Below are 24,449 nucleotides of genomic sequence, written 5' to 3'. Positions count from 1 at the left end.
ATATAATGGGAAAACATATCTGTCAAACCAGTCCTCCAGTGCTGTCAGTGCTCCAGGTGGTCTTAGGCACTTCCATCTTCACCCAGTCTTCCTTCTGGGTTTGTACTCTTCGGCCACTTGAATGGCTGGGCTATGATGACATCACTCCTAGGTGCCTAAATTGTGGTTTTAGTTGCGCATGTACAGCTCAGATTACGTTACCGTTGACAGGCCAGGAGAGGCATTTATAGCAGAAGCGACCATTAGGGTGTCTTCACTTATAAAAACCCTGCCTGTCAGTGGTTTTTCAAAATTCGACTTTAATATTGCTTTAATGTGAAACTTGTGCTTGCTTTCTTTTCTGCACAGATGCTCAATTCTCAGTTGAATGTAGGCAGATAAGCTGTGTACAGGGGGGCAGCAGGGCAAAGCACAGGGCTCAACAAGGCAGAGAACGGATCTCAGCAGGGTAGAGTACAGGGGGATTAGCAGTGCAGAGTACAGGAGTCATCAGGGCAGGACACAGGGGTTTAGCGGGCAGAGTACAGGGGATCAGCAGGACATAGTAAAGGGTGTCAGCAGGACAGTGTGCAGGGGTCAGCAGGACAGTGTGCAGGAGGTCAGTAGGGCAAAGTACTGGAGTCAGCAGGGCAGTGTACAGGGGGTTAGCAGGGTATAGTACAGGGGGCAGAAGGGCACAGTGTAGGGGGTCAAGAGGGCACAGTGCAGGGGAGAAGCAGGGCACAACACAGGGGAGCAGCAATGTATGGTACAGGGGGGCAGCGGTATTTTGTAACAGCATGATATTACAAGCAGTGGTGAACAACATATTAGTGAGTTTGACCGGCATTTCCCCATCCTCTGTATAACTGAGGGTGTGGCAGAGTCTTTGACCTACATACTTTGTTCTAGAAGGTGTGCCTCTTCCTCATCATAGAAAGCTGAAACATATACAATAAATTTGTTCATTAGTCAGTTACTGTATGTCACCCATAAGTCCTGTGTAATAAAGTTTTCCAACCATCGATAATTGGCATCTATGCAAATCTACTATTACAGTCCAGATGGATACTGAATGCAACTGCCAATTATCCCTATGGATACAGCAACACTGAATCTGTATTGCAAGGAAATACCCCTGAGGAGGCACTGAGATGATTCAAGTGTGTTTTATTCATAAATGTTATATATCAAAAGATATACATGTGGAAATATTATGTATTAAAATGTAATGTATGTGGGGTGAGATGGGTATATAGATTCATATTAGATATGTAATAGGTATAAGGTCACGGCAAAAGAAATATGTAATTGATTAAAGTAAAATAGATCTTCAAAAAGAAGCCATTGCTTTGGAAGGTTGAGCGTTTCTTCGTGCTTCATAATTTCTCATTTAGGTAAATCTGGGGAGGAGTCGAGAAAATAATCTGCCACACATGTGGGAAGATATGACAAGGGCATATAGATCAGTTTGGCATACCAGCCAGCAGAATAACGTGTCCATGGGTGCACTGCAGTTAGGGCATGCTCCATACAATCTGTAACAACTGTGATCTTTGGGTTGGTCATGGAACATATCTTATCAATGAATTCACAATCTGTAAAGAAAAAAAAATAGAGTAAATCTAGAGTATCCAGAAAACCTGTCAATAATATCTATCATAGACCAGATATAAGAGGTTTGTACATTCGTGACTTGATAACAACAATTGAATTACCAAAAAGTCCTGGTGTGGCCACTGTGACCTGAAATTTTTTTTTAATTTTCTTTGTTACAAGAGAAGTAAAGGATTTTTTTTTCTTGATTCATATCTCCAGTGGATATAAAAAGCATACACACCACTGTTAAAATGTCTGGTTTCTGTGATGTAAAAAAAAAAAAAAATGAGACAAAGATGAATCATTTCAGAACTTTTTTCACCTTTAATGTGACCTATAAGCTGTACAACTGGGGATGTAGCAGTGTTCAGAATAAGGCAGTCACATTCAAATTCATGTTAATTAGGAGTCAGTACACACCTGCCACAGTGGTGGCTGGTGAAGTTTTAGGATGGGGTGGCACCAGACTCCGCCCCTCCTTTGTGACCCCTCCCACTTCTCATAAGCCCCACCCCTTATATAATCCACCCACTCCGTTCCCTGTATTCCACTAGGTTCCACCCATAGTGACAGGAGTATTTAGCAAAAGAAAAAAAAAAATCAATGCAATGAAAAATTAAGAAATTTCTACATTGCTTTAAACAACTTTACAAAACCATGATCTAACATCATATGTGACAGAATCATCAAAGACTGCAAATAAAAATGTCACTATAAAACATCATACTCAAACTAAAGAAGAATTTTTAAATATTTTAAAATCAAATTTATTTTAAAGAAATGAAAATTAAATCAAATCCAATTGGTTAGGAAATGAGTGGGGTTTCGTAATACAAACAGCATTGTGTAAAATACTGTAGCCCATAGCAACTAATCAATAAGCGCCTTTCATTTTTCTGGTATAAATTATGCATTACATATTGTAGGTGCTCTTTTAAAATGCCCATATATTCATTGGTAATAGTAATGTATGGCAGTGGGTGGTACATGTAAGAGAGGGGTGCGGAGTGTATGGTGGTTGGTGGTACATGTAGGAGAGGAATGCGGAGTGTATGGCGGTGGGTGGGTACATGTGGGAGAGGGGTGTGGAGTGTATGACTGTGGGTGGTACATGTAGGAGAGGAGTGCGGAGTGTATGGCAGTGGGTGGTACATGTAGAAGAGGTGTGCAGTACCACCTTCTGAGCCACTGTTATACCACCCAGGTGGATCACTTTTCAGAGGGAGCATGGCAGGTCTGGAAAAGCTCTAAAAAGAAAAAAATATCAGAGGGGTGCGGAGTATATGGCGGTGGGTGGTACATGTAGGAGAGGGGTGCAGAGTGTATGGCGGTGGGTGGTACATGTAGGAGAGGGATGCGGAGTGTATGGCGATGGGTGGTACATGTAGGAGAGAGATGCCAAGTGTATAGCGGTGGGTGGGTACATGTGGGAGAGGGGTGCGGAGTGTATGGCTGTGGGTGGTACATGTAGGAGAGGAGTGTGGAGTGTATGGCGGTGGGTGGTACATGTAGGAAAGGGGTGTGGAGTGTATGGCGGTGGGTGGTACATGTAGAAGAGGTGTGCAGTACCACCTTCTGAGCCACTGTTATACCACCCAGGTGGATCACTTTTCAGAGGGAGCATGGCAGGTCTGGAAAAGCTCTAAAAAGAAAAAAATATCAAACAAATTTCTTACCGAAATTGACAGGGGGTCTCAACAGGGCAGTTTACAAGAGGTCAGCATGGCACATTACATGGGGGGGGGGGGGTGCAGAGCACATTATATAGGGCACAAGATAAAAGGCAGCTGCTGATCAGTGTAGAAGTAAATTGTGCATCCCATTGGAATTTAGCTGATCAGCTTTGCCTGTGTTGGGGGAGAGAGCAGATAATATATATACTGAGCAGTTGGAACATTGGGATGGGCAGAGAGATAGGATGGTCTGATAAGAGTGGGGGTACAGGAGTGAAGGGCTGCAGGGACTGGGAGACTAACCCAGTAGAATTAAAGGGACTGAGAAAAGCAGAGGCTCGGATCACCTTTGCAGAGACAGAGGAGAGATATATGACAGGGAGAGTGAGTGGAGAAGCATCTGAAGGGAGGGGGGGAGTGGGGTGAGAAACGAAGATAGAGAAACAGAACAAGTGGAGTCAGACTGAGCACAGCAGAGCCACGCTGCGAGAGAATGACAGGAGGAATGAATGAACTCTCAGCTGGAGAGAGAGAACCTCAGATCCCGCACTGACCTTCAGGCTCTTGTTCACTGCGCTCGGGCTCAGCACTGTCAGCTCCGCACCCATCCGCTGCATCAGTGATCCGCTCCCCACCTGACACAGGGTCCTAGTGTCTCCACACTCAACTCCGACTCCACAACACTAGAAGTGGAAACTGGAAGTGACGCCATGGTGCCGAAAAAGCACCGCCTAGTTGTCCTCCGGTCCCAGCCAATTAAAATTAAGGACAGGAGCCAGAGACAAATGAGTGGGGAGTGGGATTGTTCGCGGGCGCAGAGCTTGTGCCCCGAACACGCCCTGAACGCGTGCAAATCAGCTTCCCATCCCTGGGTGTCCGGCGCCTGGTCACTCTTAAAGTGACCATCTTTTTTTTTTGTTAGAACAGCCTGGGGGGGGGAGATGACGGCACCACTATAGACGGGCCGCCACTGACCTGCGATCATTTAAAGTGCTCTGATTAACCCCAAATAAAGTTCAGCTGTTCTTGTAGGTCTTTCCTGTAATTTTCTTAGTTGCATCCTACAGTAAAAGTCATGGTCCGCAGAAAGCTACCAAAGCATCAGAGGGATCTATCTCATTGTTAAGGTATCAGTCAGAAGGGTACAAATGAATTTCCAAGGCATTAGATATACAATGGAACACAGTGAAGACAAATCATCATCAAGTGGAGAATATATGGCACAACAGTGACATTATTAAGAACTGGAAGCCCCTCCAAAATTATTAAGACGAGGAAAAAACTGGTCAGGGAGGCTGCCATGAGGCCTACAGCAACATTAAAGGATCTGTGGGAATATCTGGCAAGTCCTGGCTGTGTGGTACACGTGACAACAATCTCCCGTATTCTTCACGTCTGGGCTATTGGGTAGAGTGGCAAGACAGAAACTTTTTCTTACGAAGAAAAACATCCAAGCCCGGATAAATTTTGGAAAAACACATCTAAAGTCTCCCAAAAACATGTGGGAAAATGTGTTATGGTCTGATAAAACCAAGGTTGAACCTTTTGGCCATAATTCCAAAAGATGTTTGGCGCAAACACAACACTGCACATCACCAAAAGAACACCATACCCACAGTGAAGCATGGTGATGGAAGCATCATGCTTTGTGGCTGTTTCTTTTCAGTTGAAACAGGAGCCTTAGTGAAGGTAGAGGGAAGTATGAACAGTTCCAAATACCAGTCAATATTGGCACAAAACCTTCAGGCTTCTGCTAGAAAGCTGAACATAAAGAGGAACTTCATCTTTCAGCATGACGGCGACCCAAAGCATACATCCAAATCAACAAAGGAATGGCTTCACCATAAGAATATTAAAGTTTTGCAATGCCCCAGCCAGAGCCCAGACCTGAACCCCATTGAAAATATGTGGGGTGATCTGAAGAGGGCTGTGCACAGGAGATGCCCTCGCAATCTGACAGATTTGGAGTGTTTTTGCAAAGAAGAGTGGGCAAATATTGCCAAGTCAAGATGTGCCATGCTGATAGATTCATACCCAAAAAGACTGAATGCTGAAATAAAATCAAAAGGTGCTTCAACAAAGTATTAGTTTAAGGGTGTTCACACTTATGCAATCATATTATTTTATTTTTTTATTTTTACTTCCCTCCGCCTAAAAGATTTCAGTTTGTTGTTCAACTGAGTTGTACAGTTTATAGGTCACATTAAAGGTGGAAAAAGTTCTGAAATTATTTATCTTTGTCTCATTTTTTTACATCACAGAAACCTGACATTTTAACAGTGGTGTGTAGACTTTTTATATCCACTGTATCTAGGTGGATGCAGCATCAGTCCGATGCTGCATCTGTCCCCTGGTGCCTCTACACTTTCAGAACTCCATGAGCAGAGAGCTGCAGACTGTCAGTCACAGCTCTCTGCTCTACTCCCTCCTCGCTCACTGGAGGGCAGATCTGTGGAGGGGCACGGATCGGCCGGCTCAGGCTTTCAGCGGCTCGCTGAGAGGCTGAGTGGGGGTTCAGTCCAGGTACCTGGCGGATCCAGACTTTATTGTCATGATGACACGGTGCCTGGACTGAGATCGGTGACGTTAGCAGAGAGCGGACTTCAGCCCGCTCTCTGCTGAAAACGGGTCACAGGAGTGCAAAACGAATATTTCTCCTTTAATTCTGTTTTTTCTGCCACTGAGAAGTAGTCAGTTCCAGACAAAAACTCTTACATGCAAAGCAATTTAGGATGATGATTTTTTTTTTTTTAAAAGCAGAGTTCCAGGATGGCCTGTGAACCACAGATATGTTTCTGTGTAGGTTGTTGAGAAGAATGGGCAATAATATGCTTCAAAATCTTTCTAATATGTGCACACAACAGCGATATAAGAGTTACTATCTGGAAATTGGGGACCTATGCTTTCTGTTCTCATCAGCTTTTGGTTCAGGGGGGTGCTATATTACATATAGGCCGATTGGCATAATTTGAAACCATATTTCCCATATGCAGCGTACATACGGTCGGACCTTTCGACCAGACTTGTCCGACGGACGCCGACGGACCAAATCCGGCGGACAATCCGATCGTGTGTGGGCTTCACCGACGCTAGGGCAGCTATTGGCTACTGGCTATCAACTTCCTTATTTCACGTACAAATCCGTCGGACTTTGGTGTGATCGTGTGTAGGCAAGTCCGTTCGTTAAAAAGTCCGTCGTAAGTCCGCTGAAAAGTCTGTCGGACAAGTCTGGTCGAAAAGTCCGCCCCTGTGTACGCGGCCTTATAGGGCGTACACACGGTCGGACTTGTTTCGGACATTCCGACAACAAAATCCTAGGATTTTTTCCGACGGATGTTGGCTCAAACTTGTCTTGCATACACATGGTCACACAAAGTTGTCGGAAAATCCGATCGTTTTAAACGCGGTGACGTAAAACTTGTACGTCGGGACTATAAACGGGGCAGTGGCCAATAGCTTTCATCTCTTTATTTATTCTGAGCATGCGTGGCACTTTGTCCGTCGGATTTGTGTACACACGATCGGAATTTCCGACAACGGATTTTGTTGTTGGAAAATTTTATCTCCTGCTCTCCAACTTTGTGTGTCGGAAAATCCGATGGAAAATGTCCGATGGAGCCCACACACGGTCGGAATTTCCGACAACACGCTCCGATCGGACATTTTCCATTGGAAAATCCGACCGTGTGTACGGGGCATTAGTCTTTCTTCTGCATCTCCCTTTCTTTAAAGAGGAACTGCAGTCTGCTCACATAATTTGTTAAAAAAAACATCTTTGACATTCTGAAGCTTCCCTCCAACCACTTTGCATATTATTTTATATATACTGTGATTCTGTACTTGCCAAATATGCTGCAGAAATCTCCCTCCACTGAGTCTGGCTGCAATCATTTTGACTGTGGGCAGCTGAAGCTGCTGCCAGTTAACTTCCTGGATTTACACAGACACACAGAGTCATACCTCCAGCTCTGCAGCTCTCATTGGCCCTCTTATGACTCATCCTCCCTCCCTGGCAAACTCTTACAAGAGTGAGAGAGAGAGAGCTGTGCATGATGTCATAAGCCTAGGCTTTTTTCCAGACAAGAAACAGGAAGTGGGCTGTATAAGGTATTTACTGGCAGAAAATTATTTTTTTACTATCCCAAGTTAAAACAACAAGGGCAGAAATTAAATAGATGGAAAAATGAAAAAATGACTCAAGTTCCACTTTAAGATCTTATGTACTGTATAGACTACTTAAAATAAAAGTATAAATTCATTTTTAATAGTATTTATATTCTTAGCCTTATTTTGAGGTCCTCCCTATCAATTGTGGAGCACACTATTTAAGTAGATAACAAGGAGGACTTTTGGCCTAAAAATTAAACACATACCAATTTCTAATTATAAGATGAAACAATCAGCGCCACAAGTAAAAAATATTGTGATGTTTAAATAAGATAACCTAATAACAAACGTGCACAGCTGCTAAACATTCCAAGTGGTACACCACACTAATTTCAAAATGGATAGTAAATAAATAAATGTAGCGCTGTGTGTAAAATTATAAATATAAAGTGCAAATCTCTAAAATAAATCAATCCTACATATAAATGAATAGTTCATAAAATGAAAAAATTAAGAAATAAAACATGAAAAACTCTTCTTGTGATCAGTGTATCCACACAATTCCACCACAAATGCGCGCTCATCTCCCAGATGAGTCAAAACTCATATGTGGATCTCCCCACGAGCTCTTTGCTCTCACTTCCTCTTCCCAATCAATGGTGGGTAATCCAGATGGCTCTTTTCTTAATGGTAACTCAGCTCATTAACATCCAAAGAAACGGATCATCTCCCAGCTTGGCTTAAGATTCCATGAGTTCAGGACATGTAAATAATAAGTATAGAGACCATAGTGTTCTTCGTATACAAATTTATTCAAAGCCCCCAAACAGACAAGTTGCACTTACAAGATAAAAACTTTTTAAAATCACATAAAAACCTCCAGAGTTGCACCGCTTTGTCCACATACACAGTGCCTGGCTGAACATAACTATCAGCTCCTCCCTTCTAGACGCATATCAGCCAATGACAGGCCTTCCTCAATAGATGGGTGGGCTGATCCCTCTAAGCTAATTTGTAGTGTATCGTTGCTATAGCAACCATCGCCACAGCTCAGTCTGCAGTGCAGAAAGAACCTCCCTCTGCCTGTGTCTCCAAAACACAAAAATACCAAGACCAGGAAGTGTGTCTCTCTCACTGCTAAATTGCAGTAAGATCTAAACCTTTCCAAGCACCCGCAGACCTACATGACAATCTCTGGTTACAATCTATCATAAGCTAAGCATAATTACATACAAAACAACCACCTATACTAACAACCTAAAATTACATAATTATGTGTAGCGCTGGTAGATTGTTATCTACCGCTGATAGGTAAATTTAGTGGGTCGCTTATTATAGGAAGTTGGTTTTGCCTCTGTTGCAGCTTGGCTGACATTGCGTGTAGTTCCACATTGTGCCGGTGGGTGTCGTTGTCACCATCGGCAGGTGTTGGAAAAGCAACGTGTTGAAGCGAATGAGTGCTCCTCTGTCCCGGGGGGTAACTCGGTGGAGGTGGTCCTCCGAGTTGCATCCTGGGAGAGGGTATTTATGGGACAGACGTCATGTTTAGGGGTTCATTTTCATCCACCTGCTGGCCCTCCTGGCCGACAGGTATGCACTAGGAATACCACCTCCTGGTCCTCCGTTCCGGAGTCCCGCGTCGCTGTGGCGTGTGGGTGGGCCCGGAAGCCTGTCTGGGGCCTACCAAAGCAGCGGAGGAATGGTCCTGAGCTGTCTATCCAGAGTGAGGAAGCTGGACAACCGAGAAGATCTCAGGGGAGGACCCGTCATGGAAGGATCATGCAGAGTGCTGGTCTGGAGAGGGGCCTGGTGACTCGGTTGGAGGACGCATTCCGAAGTAATCTTACAGTATAGTACTGCCGGGTTGGCTTAAAGGTTCAAGTACTGTATCTGACATTCATCATAAACAAATACATCCTGTGGCAGAGGATCGTACGTGTTTTATTCCAAATAAGTCTGTGGCAGAGACTTTTGTTCATGCTGCGTGCTGGCTGCTAGGCAAGTGAGAGAGGCCTATCCAGGTGGGCAAAGATTAAATCCTACGAAAGGGGAGACTATTCAATTACAAGTGTTCAATTACAAAGGATGTTCTGAAGAAATACTACAGAAAGGTATTTGAGCTTCCCTGCAGCTTTCCTACTACCTTTTTCCTGCTACTTCCCTTGTTCGTTTTATTAAAGCATTGGAAAACCTACTCAAGTGTCTGGTGCTTATATAATCCAGAGGTAAACTCAACGGAACCCTAGACCCGGTGCCGGAGAAACAGAGGTATTGAGAGTGAAGGTAACAAGCCCGCTTAAACCAGCAGCTCCACCGAGAGTTATTGCTACATATGTTTAAAAATACCATATTTATTATAAACCAACAAAATTATAATTATGTTATGGGACTAAATTGATTTAAAATTACTATTCAAATTTTAAATATAAACAGCATACTTCATATGTCCATGTATATATAGGGTCACCACTCCCATAACAAACACATAGACACATGCAAATTAAAAATATACACACACATATACCTTTATATATATATATATATATATATATATATATATATATATATATATATATATATATATATATATATATATACACATACATATACATATACACACATACAAATATTTTAAAAATCTATATCCTATATAAAAAATAAAAAAGCTAATTTGTAGTGTATCGTTGCTATAGCAACCCTCCGGGCGTCGCCACGGCTCAGTCTGCAGTGCAGAAAGAACCTCCCTCTGCCTGTGTCTCCAGGACACACAAATACCAAGACCAGGAAGTGTGTCTCTCTCACTGCTAACTTGCAGTAAGATTTAAAAAAAAAAAAATCCTAATTTTCCTACAAAGTTATGTACATGTCATGAAGGGTTTCCTAAGATCACCCATTATAGATGAAACAGTTCAAATCGAAATCAATATTGAGCCCCCTGGGTGTTAAAACCTGGGTCACATATACCCAAGCTGATTCACGTTGGCTTAATTGTCTTATGAAATGACCCCCTCTCCAATGATGTTTTACCTTTTCTATGGCCCAAAACTTTAACTGACAAGGATTTCTATCATGGACTTCCCTAAAATGTTTAGAGACACAATATTGTTTTTGATGTGCTCTCGCACCCTAACCAGCAGAGGTCTAGATGTTCGACCTACATACTGGAGTTTGCATGAACACTCCAACATATATACAACCCCTTCAGAAGAACAAGTGATGAAATCTTTTATCATGTGTACTTTACCCGTGGCCACAAATTCACATTTCTTTTTTGGATTACTTCCTTTAGTTGTTCTGCAGGCCAAACACTTCCCACAGGCATAAAAGCCGGTGAGGAAGGGAGTTAAGGTCCCTACAGTATTATATTTCTTGGGGGGGTCTAGGGCTCCCGGAGCTAAAATATCTCTTAAGTTGGGTGCTTTTTTGTATACAAATGAGGGGTGCTCAGGCAGAAAACCACCCAATAATTTATCTCGTAGTAATTCACTCCAGTGTCTCCTAATAATATTCTCAATTTTATTCTTTTGAATATTATAACTCAGCACAATCCTATATTCATCTCCCCCCTTCTTAGGTACCTTTTCTTTAGTAATTAGTAACTAATTTCTGTCCATATTTCTCACCTCTTCTAGTTGTCTCTTCACTAATTCACTATCATAACCTTTTTGTAAAAATTTCTCCTCAAAAACAGCAGCTTGTTCCTCAAAATCCTCCGCCTTGGAGCAATTCCTTTTGAGTCTAACAAATTGACCCCTGGGTATATTCAACAACCAGGTTCGATGATGACCATCAATGGCTATATAGCCATTTCATCTCCTCTCCAAATCAAGAACAGGTCATCTATAAACTGCTTTTGACTCCCAGTGTGCTAAAAACAGGTTAGCCACACTCGTTTTGCTCCAAGTGTGGCTAACCTGTTTTTAGCACACTGGGAGTCAAAAGCAGTTTTTGAAGATAAACCAGAAGAACTGATAGGTTACTATAAATTTATAGATAACCTGTTCTTGATTTGGAGAGGAGATGAGTCTAGTCTTCACTCCTTCATGGATAGATTGAACCTAAATGAGAAGAATATTAAATTAACTTGGAACTATGATAGAAACAGAATGGTATTGCTAGATGTGGAAATATATGTACAAGAGGGGAAGACCTTCACAAAAAAATATATTAAGCCCACGGATAGAAACGGCTATATAGCCATTGATAGTTGCCATCATCGACCCTGGTTGTTGAATACCCAGGGGTCAATTTGTTAGACTCAAAAGGAATTGCTCCAAGGCGGAGGATTTTGAGGAACAAGCTGCTATTTTTGAGGAGAAATTTTTACAAAAAGGTTATGATAGTGAATTAGTGAAGAGACAACTAGAAGAGGTGAGAAATATGGACAGAAATTAGTTATTAATTACTAAAGAAAAGGTACCTAAGAAGGAGGGAGATGAATATAGGATTGTGCTGAGTTATAATATTCAAAAGAATAAAATTGAGACTATTATTAAGAGACACTGGAGTGTATTATTACGAGATAAATTATTGGGTGGTGTTTTGCCTGAGCACCCCTCATTTGTATACAAAAAAGCACCCAACTTAAGAGAAATTTTAGCTCCGGGAGCCCTAGACCCCCCCCAAACATAATACTGTAGGGACCTTAACTCCCTTCCTCACCGGCTTTTATGCCTGTGGGAAGTGTTTGGCCTGCAGAACAACTAAAGGAAGTAATCCAAAAAGGAAATGTGAATTTGTGGCCACGGCCATGGGTAAAGTACACAAGATAAAAGATTTCATCACTTGTTCTTCTGAAGGGGTTGTATATATGTTGGAGTGTTCATGCAAACTCCAGTATGTAGGTCGAACATCTAGACCTCTGCTGGTTAGGGTGCGAGAGCACATCAACACGATCAAAAAAGCAAAAAAAAAAAATATTGTGTCTCTAAACATTTTAGGGAAGTCCATCATAGAAATCCCAGTCAGTTAAAGTTTTGGGCCATAGAAAAGGTAAAACATCATTGGAGAGGGGGTAATTTCATAAGACAATTAGACCAACGTGAATCAGCTTGGATATATGAGACCCAGGTTTTAACGCCCAGTGGGCTCAATATTGATTTTGATTTGAACTGTTTCATCTATAATGGGTGATTTTAGGTAACCCTTCATGACGTACCTAACTTTGTAGGAAAATTAGGATATTTTTTTTTTTTTTTTAAATCTTACTGCAAGTTAGCAGTGAGAGAGACACACTTCCTGGTCTTGGTATTTGTGTGTCCTGGAGACACAGGCAGAGGGAGGTTTTTTCTGCACTGCAGACTGAGCTGTGGCGACGCCCGGAGGGTTGCTATAGCAACGATACACTACAAATTAGCTTTTTTTTTTTTATATAGGATATATATATATATATGTGTGTGTATATTTTTAATTTACATGTGTCTATGTGTTTGTTATGGGAGTGGTGACCCTACTATATATACATGGACATATGAAGTTTATATTTAAAATTTTAATTGTAATTTTAAATCAATTTAGTCCCGTAACATATATATATAATTTTGTTGGTTTATAATAAATATGGTATTTTTAAACATAATTATGTAATTTTAGATTGTTAGTATAGGTGGTTGTTTTGTATGTAATTATGCTTAGCTTATGATAGATTGTAACCAGAGATTGTCATGTAGGTCTGCGGCGGCTTGGAAAGGTCTTACTGCAATTTAGCAGTGAGAGAGACACACACTTCCTGGTCTTGGTATTTGTGTGTTCTGGAGACACAGGCAGAGGGAGATTCTTTCTGCACCACAGACTGAGCTGTGGCGACGCCCGGATGGTTGCTATAGCAACGATACACTACAAATTAGCTTAGAGGGATCAGCCCACCCATCTACTGAGGAAGGTCTGTGATTGGCTGATACGCGTCTAGAAGAGAGGAGCTGATAGTCACGGTCAGTCAGGCACTGTGTATGTGGACACGGCGGTGCTACTCTGGAGGCTTTTATGTGATTTTAAAAAGTTTTTATCTTGTAAGTCCAACTTGTCTGTTTGGGGGCTTTGAATATGGTCTCTATACTTATTATTTACATGTCCTGAACTCATGGAATCCTGAGTCAAGCTGGGAGATGATCCGTTTCTTTGGATGTTAATGAGCTGAGTTACCATTAAGAAAAGAGCCATCTGGATTACCCACCATTGATTGGGAAGACGAAGTGAGAGCAAAGAGCTCGTGGGGAGATCCGCATATGAGTTTTGACTCATCTGGGAGGTGGGCGCGCATTTTTACTGGTGGTGGTGTGCACTCCTTTTGAGGACGAACAATCACTGTGGTGGAATTGTGTGGATACACTGATCACAAGAATAGTTTTTCATGTTTTATTTCTTCATTTTTTCATTTTATGGACTATTCATTCATATGTAGGATTGATTTATTTTAGAGATTTGCACTTTATATTTATAATTTTACACATAGCGCTACATTTATTTATTTACCATACATACCAATTTCTGTTGGCTAATGACGTGTACCATACAAAGAATGCCATAGTACCTAATTGATTGGTAGGCACTGTCATAGGTAGGTATTCCTAAACGATATGGTGTATTGTGACACCTTTTGACATCTTCCAGCATCAGCATCCTTTGCAGTTCTCAGGATTCAGTCAAATGGCATCCCAAAGACACAAAAGATGTTGGTTGCAGAAGACTTCTTTGCCAGATGCTGTAATCCTAGGCCTAAAAGAGGTAGCTATATAATGCACAGCATTTGTCAATGACCATGTGTCTTGCTTTAGATGTCTGAATGGTGAAGTATCTCCACTCAGCCTCCACCGACAGGTGATTACTTTGTCAAATATGGACCTGGCTTGCAACTCAACTCTTCAGTTGCATCTACGCCTTTATTTTGGTAAGCTTTATCTTTTACCTTGCTGTACTTTAAATTCAGGCATGACTATAGATAGATCAATTTTTGTAGGCATCATCAAAATGTTTTATCATATTTTCCTTTAATGTTTGTGTCGCAGCATTGTGTGTTTTAATTTTTTTTGTTACCTTATATGTCATCCATACCTGGCAAATCATAGATATAAGACAATGTTTCTGCTTGTGAGAGACATTTTACTTTCTAGCAGTGTTTTGCATATTCTTCTACTGTACATAACGATCATATATACAGAAGTAAATATTAATTAATGTTATACAGCACCCATACAATGAGATTTTATACATTTTTATCACTTACATTGTTCATAATACTTTTCCCCGTATGCGTTTTTCAGGTTCAGAGGCAGTTTTTTCCAAATTTCAGTAACACTGTCTTTTAATACTTCTGAAATCAGAATTGACGTTCTAAAGAAAGCAGGATTAATGATGGAGACTTTCACTCCAAAAGGCTTGAGCTCCCTCCTACAAATCATGAATAAAAAAAAAAAAAACATTGAAATGCAGGACATATTAAATAGATTATGTTGTCCAAATTCTGTCTGATCCGCTTTCATTGTTTTATTTCATTTATTAAGGCAGTCGCTAAAGAGATTACAGTAAATTAAGTTTATGAAGTAAAATACAGCTTTATTTTACACAAACCTTCATGTCCTCTGGGACCTATAATTTACTAATTAAAAATGAATAGGAAGAAAAAAAAAAGTTTGTATATATTTATATATACCGTATCTATCTGTCTATCTATCCTCTGATGCCATGTACACACGAGCGGATTTTCCATCAGAAAAATCTTGGATGGTTTTTCCAACGGAATTCCGCTCAAGCTTGGCTTGCATACACACGGTCACACAAAAGTTTGCTGAACTTTCGACCGTCAAGAACACGGTGACGTACAACACTACGACGAGCCAAGGAAATGAAGTTCAATGCTTCCGAACATGCGTCGAATTGTTTCCGAGCATGCATAGGAATTTTGCGTGGCGGAATTGCTACAGACGATTGCATTTTCAGATAGGAACTTTTTCCGACCGAAAAATTCAGAACATGCTCTCAATATTTTGCTAGCTGGAATTCGGCCAGCAAAAGTCCGATGGAGCATACACACGGTCGCATTTTCCGACCAAAAGCTCTCATCGGTCTTTTGCTGGCCGAATTTCCGATCGTGTGTACGCGGCATTAAAGACCAGGCCCTTTTCTGATATTTATTGTAAAAATCTATTTTTTGCTAGAAAATTGCGTAGAACCCCCAAACATTATATATTTATTTTTAGAAGAGACCCTACAGAATAAAATACAATATTTTGTCACACTGTATTTGCTCAGCATTCTTTCAAGCGCAATTTTTTTGGGAAAAAATACACAAGTAAAGTTAGCCCATCTTACTTTGTAATATGTAAAACATGATGTTACTCTAAGTTAATATGTACCTAACCTGTCATGCTTTAAAATTGCACACACTCGTGGAAAAGTGACAAATAGGGATGAGCCGAACACCCCCCGGTTCGGTTCGCACCAGAACCTGCGAACGGACCGAAAGTTTGCGCAAATTTTAGAACCCCATTAAAGTCTATGGGACTCAAACGTTCGAAATCAAAAGTGCTAATATGCAAATTATTGTCCTAAAAAGGGTTTGGGGACACGGGTCCTGCCCCAGGGGACATGTATCAATGCAAAAAAAGTTTTAAAAACAGCGTTTTTTCCGGGAGCAGTGATTTTAATGATGCTTAAAGTGAAAAAAAAAAAGTCAAATATTCCTTTAAATATCGTACCTGGGGGGTGTCTATAGTATGCCTGTAAAGTGGCGCGTGTTTCCCGTGCTTAGAACAGTCCCTGCACAAAATAACATTTTTAAAGGAATAAAAGTCATTTAAAACTGCTTTCGGCTTTAATGTAAGGTCGGGTCCCAGCAATATGGATGAAAATCGGTGAGACAAACGGCATGGGTAACCCCCCCTCCCCCCCCAGTCCATTGCCCCATTGCCACAACACTGTAAGCCCTCACAGTTACTCCTGGTGGGCGCAGGAATGGGCCCTGCTGTGAAATATTAGATCAAGAATTGTAATTACATATCCCTGTTGAACAGGGGCAGAAAAATTGGGCCTTGGGCGCTGGTGCCACAACACTGCAACCCCTCACAGATACTATAGTTGGAGCGCAGGAATCAGCCCTGCTGCAAAGTATTGCATCAAAAATTGTAATTACACTCCCCTGTTAAACAGGGGCAGAAAAATGCAAACCAAAAATGTTCTTACAAGCTATCAGCATGAAAATGGAGGAGGAAGAGGATTGTGACTCAGCATAACAGGATAGTCACTCAGCATCAGCATAGGCAGTCTTGAAGGGATCTCACATTAAAAAAAATCAAATCGGTTACATCAGCATCAGGTGCTTGGTAGCTGGTGATCCAAGACTGATTCATTTTTATGACGGTCAGCTAATCGACTGATTTGGTGGACAGGCGCACCCTGTGATCGCTTACAAAGCCTCCAGCAGCACTGAATGTGCCTTCCAAAAGAACGCTGGATGCAGGACAGGCCAGTAGCTCAATTGCATAATGTGCAAGCTCTGGCCAGTGATCCATACTCAAGTCCCAGTAACCCAGAGAATTTTCGGTGGGAAAGGTGTCCAAGTCTGATCTTGCCCCTAGGTAATCCTGCACCATGTGAATCGGACGCTGGCGATGGTTGCTGGAACTGATCAGACCTTGGGGCTGCGCACTAAAAAATTGTCTGAACGCATCGGTCAGACGGCCACCTTCTCCACCGCTCCTTCTGTGACTGACCGAAGCCTCAGCAACACGTTGTCCAGGAGGACCAAAAAAATTGTAACCTCCCAGTCTCTGGAAACACGTTGCACAAACCTTTTTGCAAGGCCTCCCAAAGAGGTTTCATCCTCTGCGACGGCAAGATAAGGTCCGCAACCTTACCCTTGTAACGTGGATCAAGAAGGGTTGCCAGCCAGTAATCATCCCTCCCCTTGATACCACGAATACGAGGATCCTTCCACAGGCTTTGCAGGATCAGGGAGGCCATGCAGCGTAGGTTTGCTGAGGCATTCGGTCCAGAGTGATCTGGGTCACTAAGGACGACATGATCCGCAGCCACCTCCTCCCAGCCACGTACAAGTCCATGGGTTTCTTCAGACTGTAAATGATCCCTTGAAGACTGCTGCTGATGCTGAGTGCCAGGCTCCACCTTCATGCTGACACAATCCACCTCCTCCTATTCCTGTGTGATCGGCAGGCACCCAGGAACACTGTCTGGATAAAGGGGGCCTTGAGAGGTAAGGAAGTCCTCCTCTTCCTCCCTCTGTTCTACCTCAAGTGCCCTGTCCATTATTCCACGCAGTATGTGTTCCAACAGGTGGACAAGAGGGACAGTGTCACTGATGCATGCACTGTCACTGCTCACCATCCTCGTGACCTCCTCAAATGGTGACAGGACAGTGCATGCATCCCTGATCATAGCCCACTGGCGTGGGGGAAAAAAAAACAAGGTCCCCTGACCCTGTCCTGGTGCCATAGTCGCATAGGTACTCATTGATGGCACTCTGCTGCGTGTGCAGCCGCTGCAGCATGGCCAATGTTGAGTTTGACCTGGTGGGCATGTCACAGATTAGGTGGTTCTTGGGCAGGTTAAATTCCTTTTGGAGGTCAGCCAGCCGAGCACTGGCATTATATGACCTGCGGAAATGCACACAGACTTTCCTGGCCTGCCTCAGGACATCCTGTAAGCCCAGGTACCTGCCCAAGAACCTGCCCACCAAGTGGGGAGGAGATTGGTGTAATTGTCACAAACCACCATACCTGCCTTAAGCTGGCGTGGCGTCAACCACCTCTGAACCTGCCCCTGCAGAGCTGACAGAATCTCTGCCCCTGTGTGGCTCCTGTCCCCCAAGCACACCAGCTCAAGCACCGCATGGCATCTTTTTGCCTGCGTGCTTGCGTAGCCCCTTGAAAGCCTACGGAGCACCGCTGGTTCCGAGGACAAATCAGCACAGGAAGAGGCCATGAGGGAAGAAGAAGAGGGGCTGGAGGAGAGAGGGGTGGCAGAATCACCACTAGTAGAATTTTGGAGGCGTGGTGGCGGAACAACCTCCAACACTACTGCACCCTGTCCTGCATCCTTTCCAGCTGCCAGAAGAGTCACCCAGTGTGCAGTGAAAGATAGGTAACGTCCCTGCCCATGCCTGCTGGACCATGAGTCAGCGGTAATATGCACCTTGTCCAGCGAGGCCAAGACATTGCCTTCCACATGCAGGTAGAGAGCTGGAATCGCCTTCCGTGAGAAAAAGTGGCGTTTGGGAACCTGCCACCGAGGAACCGCACACTCCACAAACTCACGGACGGGGGCAGAGTCTACCAACTGAAAAGGCAGCAGTTGAAGTGCTAGCAATTTAGCCAAGCTAGAATTCAACCACTGGGCATGTGGATGGCTGGGAGCAAACTTCTTTCGGTGGTGCAGCGGCTGGGGAAGGGAAATTTGCCTGGTACAATCTGACGTCAGTGTACCGATAGCAGATTGCCCGCAAGTACTTGGCTACACCTTCATTCCTCTCAGTGCAGGTTTCAGAGAGGACTGAAGGTATAGTGGGGTTGGAGATCCCAGCTGATGAGGAGCAAGGAGAGGTCCGCTTTGTTCTTTGGTGTGGGTCTTTTAGGTATGCTTGCCAACGAACTGCATGGTAGGTCGACATATGTCTACTCAAGCATGTGGTGCCCAAGCGGGTGATGTTTTGTCCACGCGAGATACGCTTGAGACATATGTTGCAAAATAGCAGCGGTGGGATCTGATGCACTCGTCTCAAAAAAGGCCCACACCAAAGAAATTTTGGAATAACACGCAGAGACAGCAGCGCCCTGCACATGCGGAGCTCTGCGGTGTGATGCAGTCAGTGTGCTGCCCTTAAGCTGGCCCCTGGAGGGCATCCTGCCTCGTTGAAGATGTGTCTCCTCCTTCTCCTCTCTCCTATCAGGCACCCACATTGAGTCAGTGACCTCATCCCCTCCCTCATTACTGGAGCAAAGCTGGCAGTAAGCTGCAGCTGGAGGAACATGACTGCCAGATTGCTGTCCTTCTTGGGCACCCCCTCTCTCTGGGCTCACGTTACTGCCTTCCTCTAGCTGGGTACCATCATCGGAGCCTTCAAAACGCTGGGCATCCTCCTGGAGCATGTACCCAACACTGTGGTCAAACAGTTCAGGGGACTCCTCAGGAGGACATGGTGGGGCTAGGGAAGGAGTGACTGATGCCATTGAGCCGAGGGAAGAGGCCTCGTTGGCAGCTGCTTTGCCAGACAAAGTACCCTGAGCCTGGGTGAGAGGATGAGGAGGATGAGGACGGCTTGGTCATCAACTCTACCAAGTCTTTCGCATGTTGCGGCTCAACACGGCCAGCTGCCGAAAAAAAGGACAAGCGTGTTCCACAGCCACGTGCTGATGAGGATGCACCGTCTCCATGACTAGCACTGTTGCCTCTAGACACAGAGCCTGCTTGCCCTCCTTTTTTTGGCTTGTGACTGTCTGCCTCACCTTGTTGGCCTTCCAGACATACTAATGGCCTGCAGTGAGATGTAGCTGCACAAAGCTGGGATGTGTAATAAATTATATATATATATATATATATATATATATATATATATATATATATATATATATATATATATATATATATATATATATATAATTTTCACTTGTAGAGGAGAACCGCACCCTGCTTACAGTTTAGTGCCAGCAATCAGGTCTTCCCACCGACCTTGTATATAGAAAAATGTCCAAGAGCTTGCTGCACTTAAAAACTTCTTTGCTTTATTTCACAATATCTTCAGGAGAGATTTACAAAGCAAGTATAATCCTCTCAAGCAGTATCAAAGGCAACAAATGTCTACACAGTTTCAGACATGAGTAGATTCAGATATGGATGGATGGATTACGTTTCGGGCTAGTCAGCTTACGCCCTTCCTGAGATCCATTGAAGCACATCTGAAGGTTTCATTCAAATCATTCATTTAAATACAGGTTTAGTGAAGTACTTCACATATGGAATCAATATGGCTAATTAGTTCAAATCGCATACCATTTAACATCTATATATGCATATGTTTATCTATAACATGCCATTAAAGCAAGGATACGCAGCAGGTGTCAAATCTCTCAATCTCCTCACTCACATTTTAATATATTCAGAATAACTATAAAAATGCAGGGAAATGGTACATTCATGAGTAAAAACAAAAAGATATCCCCATCATAAAGTTATTTTATCTGGCTACTTTTAAATGCCTATTCCAACAATTAAACAAATAAAGATCCAAATCAACATTTAAGCCATATTGAGCAATAGTATTTAAAAAATGTATCCAGTATACTTCTCTTTTTCTTAGGATCAATTCACGGTTGCCCCCTCTCCTATTTTTCTCAATACCTTCTAGGACCATATATTTGAATTGTGATACATTGTGGCCAAATTCCAAAAAGTGTCTCGCCAACGGTAATTGGGTTAGTTTATCTCGTATTGAGTATTTGTGTCTCACTATCCTGTCTTTTATTTTTTGTGTAGTCTCCCCTACATAAACTAAACCGCACGGGCACTTATGGCATAAATTACATATGAGGATTGGCATGTATAGTAACCCCGTATGGGGATATTGAAACCCCTATGTGTATGTGTAAAGTATTTACCTTTTAATCATAGTTACATTGTATGCATGACAAGCAGGGATACGATCCCAGATTTTTTGGTCCCAGAAAGGTTGGTTTGGCTGCTGCAGCCACAGGTTGATCAGATTTAATCAATCGATCTCGTATCGTTCTACCTTTTCTATAGGAGGACATGGGTGGATTCCAGAATTCCTGTACCATGGGGTAACTGGATCTTAAGATTACAATGTCTTTTGACAATTTGGTTGATTTTGTTGGAGAAGGGATGATACTGCATAATTGCTATTAAACACTAAATCATTTATAAGAGATACTACTGATTTTTTTTGTCAAAAATTCAAGATATAAACTTGTCATCAGATTCCATCCTGATATCATGGGACGTCTCTAGTTTATTTACTATTATTCCACATGATTTAGGAATAGAGGCATGTCAGCATAACGTAATCCATCCATCCATATCTGAATCTACTCATGTCTGAAACTGTGTAGGCATTTGTTGCCGTTGATACTGCTTGAAAGGATTATACTTGCTTTGTAAATCTCTCCTGAAGATATTGTGAAATAAAGCAAAGAAGTTTTTAAGTGCAGCAACCTCTTGGATATATATATATATATATATATATATATATATATATATATATATATATATATATATATATATATATATATATATATATATATATTCTCTCTGTCTCTCTCTGTCTTCTGCTCAGTGTTAGTACATCCAGTGGGCTTGCCTGTACCACTTGCATACATTCTTCATTTTCCTTTATATATTTTTAGTGCTAAGTGCTAGCAGCTTATTTAGCATCACTGATCCTACAGATATTACATTTTAAAATACAGCATGTAGGAAAGCTGTCAGTTACTTAGGCGCACACTGTGCTGAGGACGCAGTACACTAACTGTAAATACTGCAGCTGCCTGCCTGTGGTACTAATAGGATCATTAGAACACAACCAATTTTCTTCAGGTAGCTTTAGGTGCAGAGGATGCACTACACTAACTTGTAAATACTGCAGCTGTCTGCGGTACAAATAGGATCAGAAGAAGACCACCGAAGTCGGATCTTCTTCCGACTTCGGGGGGGGGGGGGGTCTTCTTCCGACTTCTCCCGGTGTTCCGCCTCTTCTCCTGGGCCCCTCCGCTATCTTCTTCCAGCTCTTTTGTCAGCGGGGGGCCCGGTCTGCTGCCGCTGTCTTGCCGCTTCTTTTCATCTCTTCTTCCGATGTTGACACGACACTCTCTCTGGCTGTGTGCGAGCTGCGGAGCCCCCTGCTGGCAAAAGAGCTAGAAGAAGACAGCGGAGGGGCCCGGAAGAAGAGGCGGAACACCGGGAGAAGTCGGAAGAAGATCCCGGAGCTGCCTAATAAATTAATCTTAAAACCTGTGTACTGTGTGTGTGGTTTTTTTTTTTGACACTTTTCCCTAGGTGAATGGGTAGGGGTACCATGTACCCATACTCATTCACATAGGGTGGGGGGCCGGGACCTTATTAAAGGGGGCTCCCGGATTCCGATAAGCCCTCCGCCCGCAGACCCCGACAACCAACGGCCAGGGTTGTTGGGAAGAGGCCCTTGTCCTCATCAACATGGGGACAAGGTGCTTTGGGGTTGGGGGGGGCCGCAGCGCACCCCCCTCCCCCAAGGCACCCACCCCCCCATGTTGAGGGCACGCGGCCTAGTACGGTTCAGGAGGGGGGGAGTGCTTGCTCGTCCCCACCCCTATTCCTGTCCGGCTGGGCTGCGTGCTCGGATAAGGGTCTGGATTTGGGGGGGGACCCTCACACCGTTTTTTCGGCGTAGGGGGTTCCCTGGTATGCCCTTGGAGGGGAACCCATGCCGGTTTGTTATTTTAAACTTGACGCGGAGTTCCCCCTAAAGATTCATACCAAACACAGTGCCGGGCATTGGCGGGGATCCAAGTCGGATCTCCGTTCATTGAAAGTCGGACACATGCCGGCTTCATGTCACAGGGCAAAGTCGGATCCAAGTAGGACGGCTGTCGTGTCACACCAGTGTAACCCAGCCTAAGTCAGGAAAGTACAAATACCCCCCAAATGACCCCTTTTTAGAAAGTATACATTCCAAGGTATTAAGTAAGTAGTATGATGAGTTTTTTAAGTTGTAATTTTTTTCCCACAATTCTTTGCAAAATGAAGATGGTTTGTTTTTTTTTTGTTTTTTTTTTTTTAAATTGTCATATCAGGTTATTTGTTACACACAGCATATGCATACAACAAATTACACCCTCCTGAGTATGGCGATACCACATGTGTGAGAATTTTACACAGCGTGGCCACATACAAAGGCCCAACATTGAAGTAGCACCTTCAGGCGTTCTACGTGCATAAATGACATCTAATTTCTCAACAACCTATTACACTTTGAAGGCCCTGGAGCACCAGGACAATAGAATTGCCCACAAAATGACCCCATTTTGGAAAGCAAACACCCCAACGTATAATTTATGAGGCATAATAAGTCTTTTGAACGTTTTTTTTTTTTTTTTTTTTCCCAAGAAGTTTTTGGAAAATATGGAAAAAAATGAAAATGCATTTTTTTTTTTTTTTTTTTTTTTTTTTTTTTTTTTTTTTTTTTACACACACAGTTGTCAATTTATAAGATATTTCTAACACATAGCATGTATATACCCCAAAATACATTTTGCTACTCTTCCCGAGTATGGCGATACTACATGCGTGAGACTTTTACACAGTCTGGCCACATACAGAGGCCCAACATTGAAGTAGTACCTTCAGGCGTTCTAGTAGCATAAATTACACATCTCATTTCATTCCTACCTATCACACGTTTGAAGGTCCTTGAGCGCCAGGACAATGGAATTACTCACAAAATGACCCCATTTTGGAAAGCAAACCCCCAACATATATTCTATGAGGCATGGGCTGCAGATTAGGTACTCGGGTACTCTGATGGGTTGGAGACAGGTGCTCGGGTAACTTGATGAGCTGCAGACAGGTACTCGGGTACTCTGATGGGCTGGTGACAAATACTCAGGTACTCTGATGGGCTACAGATGTGTACTCGGGTACTCTGGGCTGGTGACTGGTATTCAGGTACTCTGAAGGGCGGTGACCGGTACTCATATGGACTGTGACAGGTACTGAGGTACTCATATGGACTGTGACACGTACTCATATGGACTGTGACACGTACTCATATGGACTGTGACACGTACTCATATGGACTGTGACACGTACTCATATGGACTGTGATACGTACTCATATGGACTGTGATACGTACTCATATGGACTGTAATAGGTACTCGGGTACTCAGATGAACTGTGACAGGTACTCGAGTACTCAGATGGACTGTGACAGGTGCTCGGGTACTCAGATGAACTGTGACAGGTACTCGGATGGACTGTGACAGGTACTCGGGTACTCAGATGAACTGTGACAGTTACTCGGGTACTCAGGTGGACTGTGACAGGTGCTCGGGAACGCAGATGAACTGTTTTTGTTATTGGGGGGGCAATCA

The 24,449-nt window shown here is 43.0% G+C and overlaps 1 protein-coding gene across 4 annotated transcripts in view; it reads right to left on the bottom strand.

Moving 5' to 3' along the window:
- Positions 1 to 1,132: 1,132 nt before the first annotated feature.
- Positions 1,133 to 24,449, bottom strand: part of LOC141127438 (retinol dehydrogenase 16-like) — a 198,537-nt gene continuing 175,220 nt past the window's right edge. For all 4 annotated transcript variants that reach the window (XM_073613868.1, XM_073613872.1, XM_073613869.1 and 1 more), the window contains 2 exons: positions 14,581 to 14,744; positions 1,133 to 1,577 (listed from right to left, as the gene is read on the bottom strand). In XM_073613868.1, coding sequence (XP_073469969.1) covers positions 1,369 to 1,577; positions 14,581 to 14,744 — 373 coding nt within the window. In that variant the 3' untranslated portion in view covers positions 1,133 to 1,368. The remainder of the gene's footprint in view (positions 1,578 to 14,580; positions 14,745 to 24,449) is intronic.

This window comes from Aquarana catesbeiana, linkage group LG02 (genome assembly GCF_042186555.1).
Source record: "Aquarana catesbeiana isolate 2022-GZ linkage group LG02, ASM4218655v1, whole genome shotgun sequence".
NCBI classification, from domain to species: Eukaryota; Metazoa; Chordata; class Amphibia; order Anura; family Ranidae; genus Aquarana; species Aquarana catesbeiana.
This window is presented reverse-complemented; position numbering and strand designations above follow the sequence as displayed.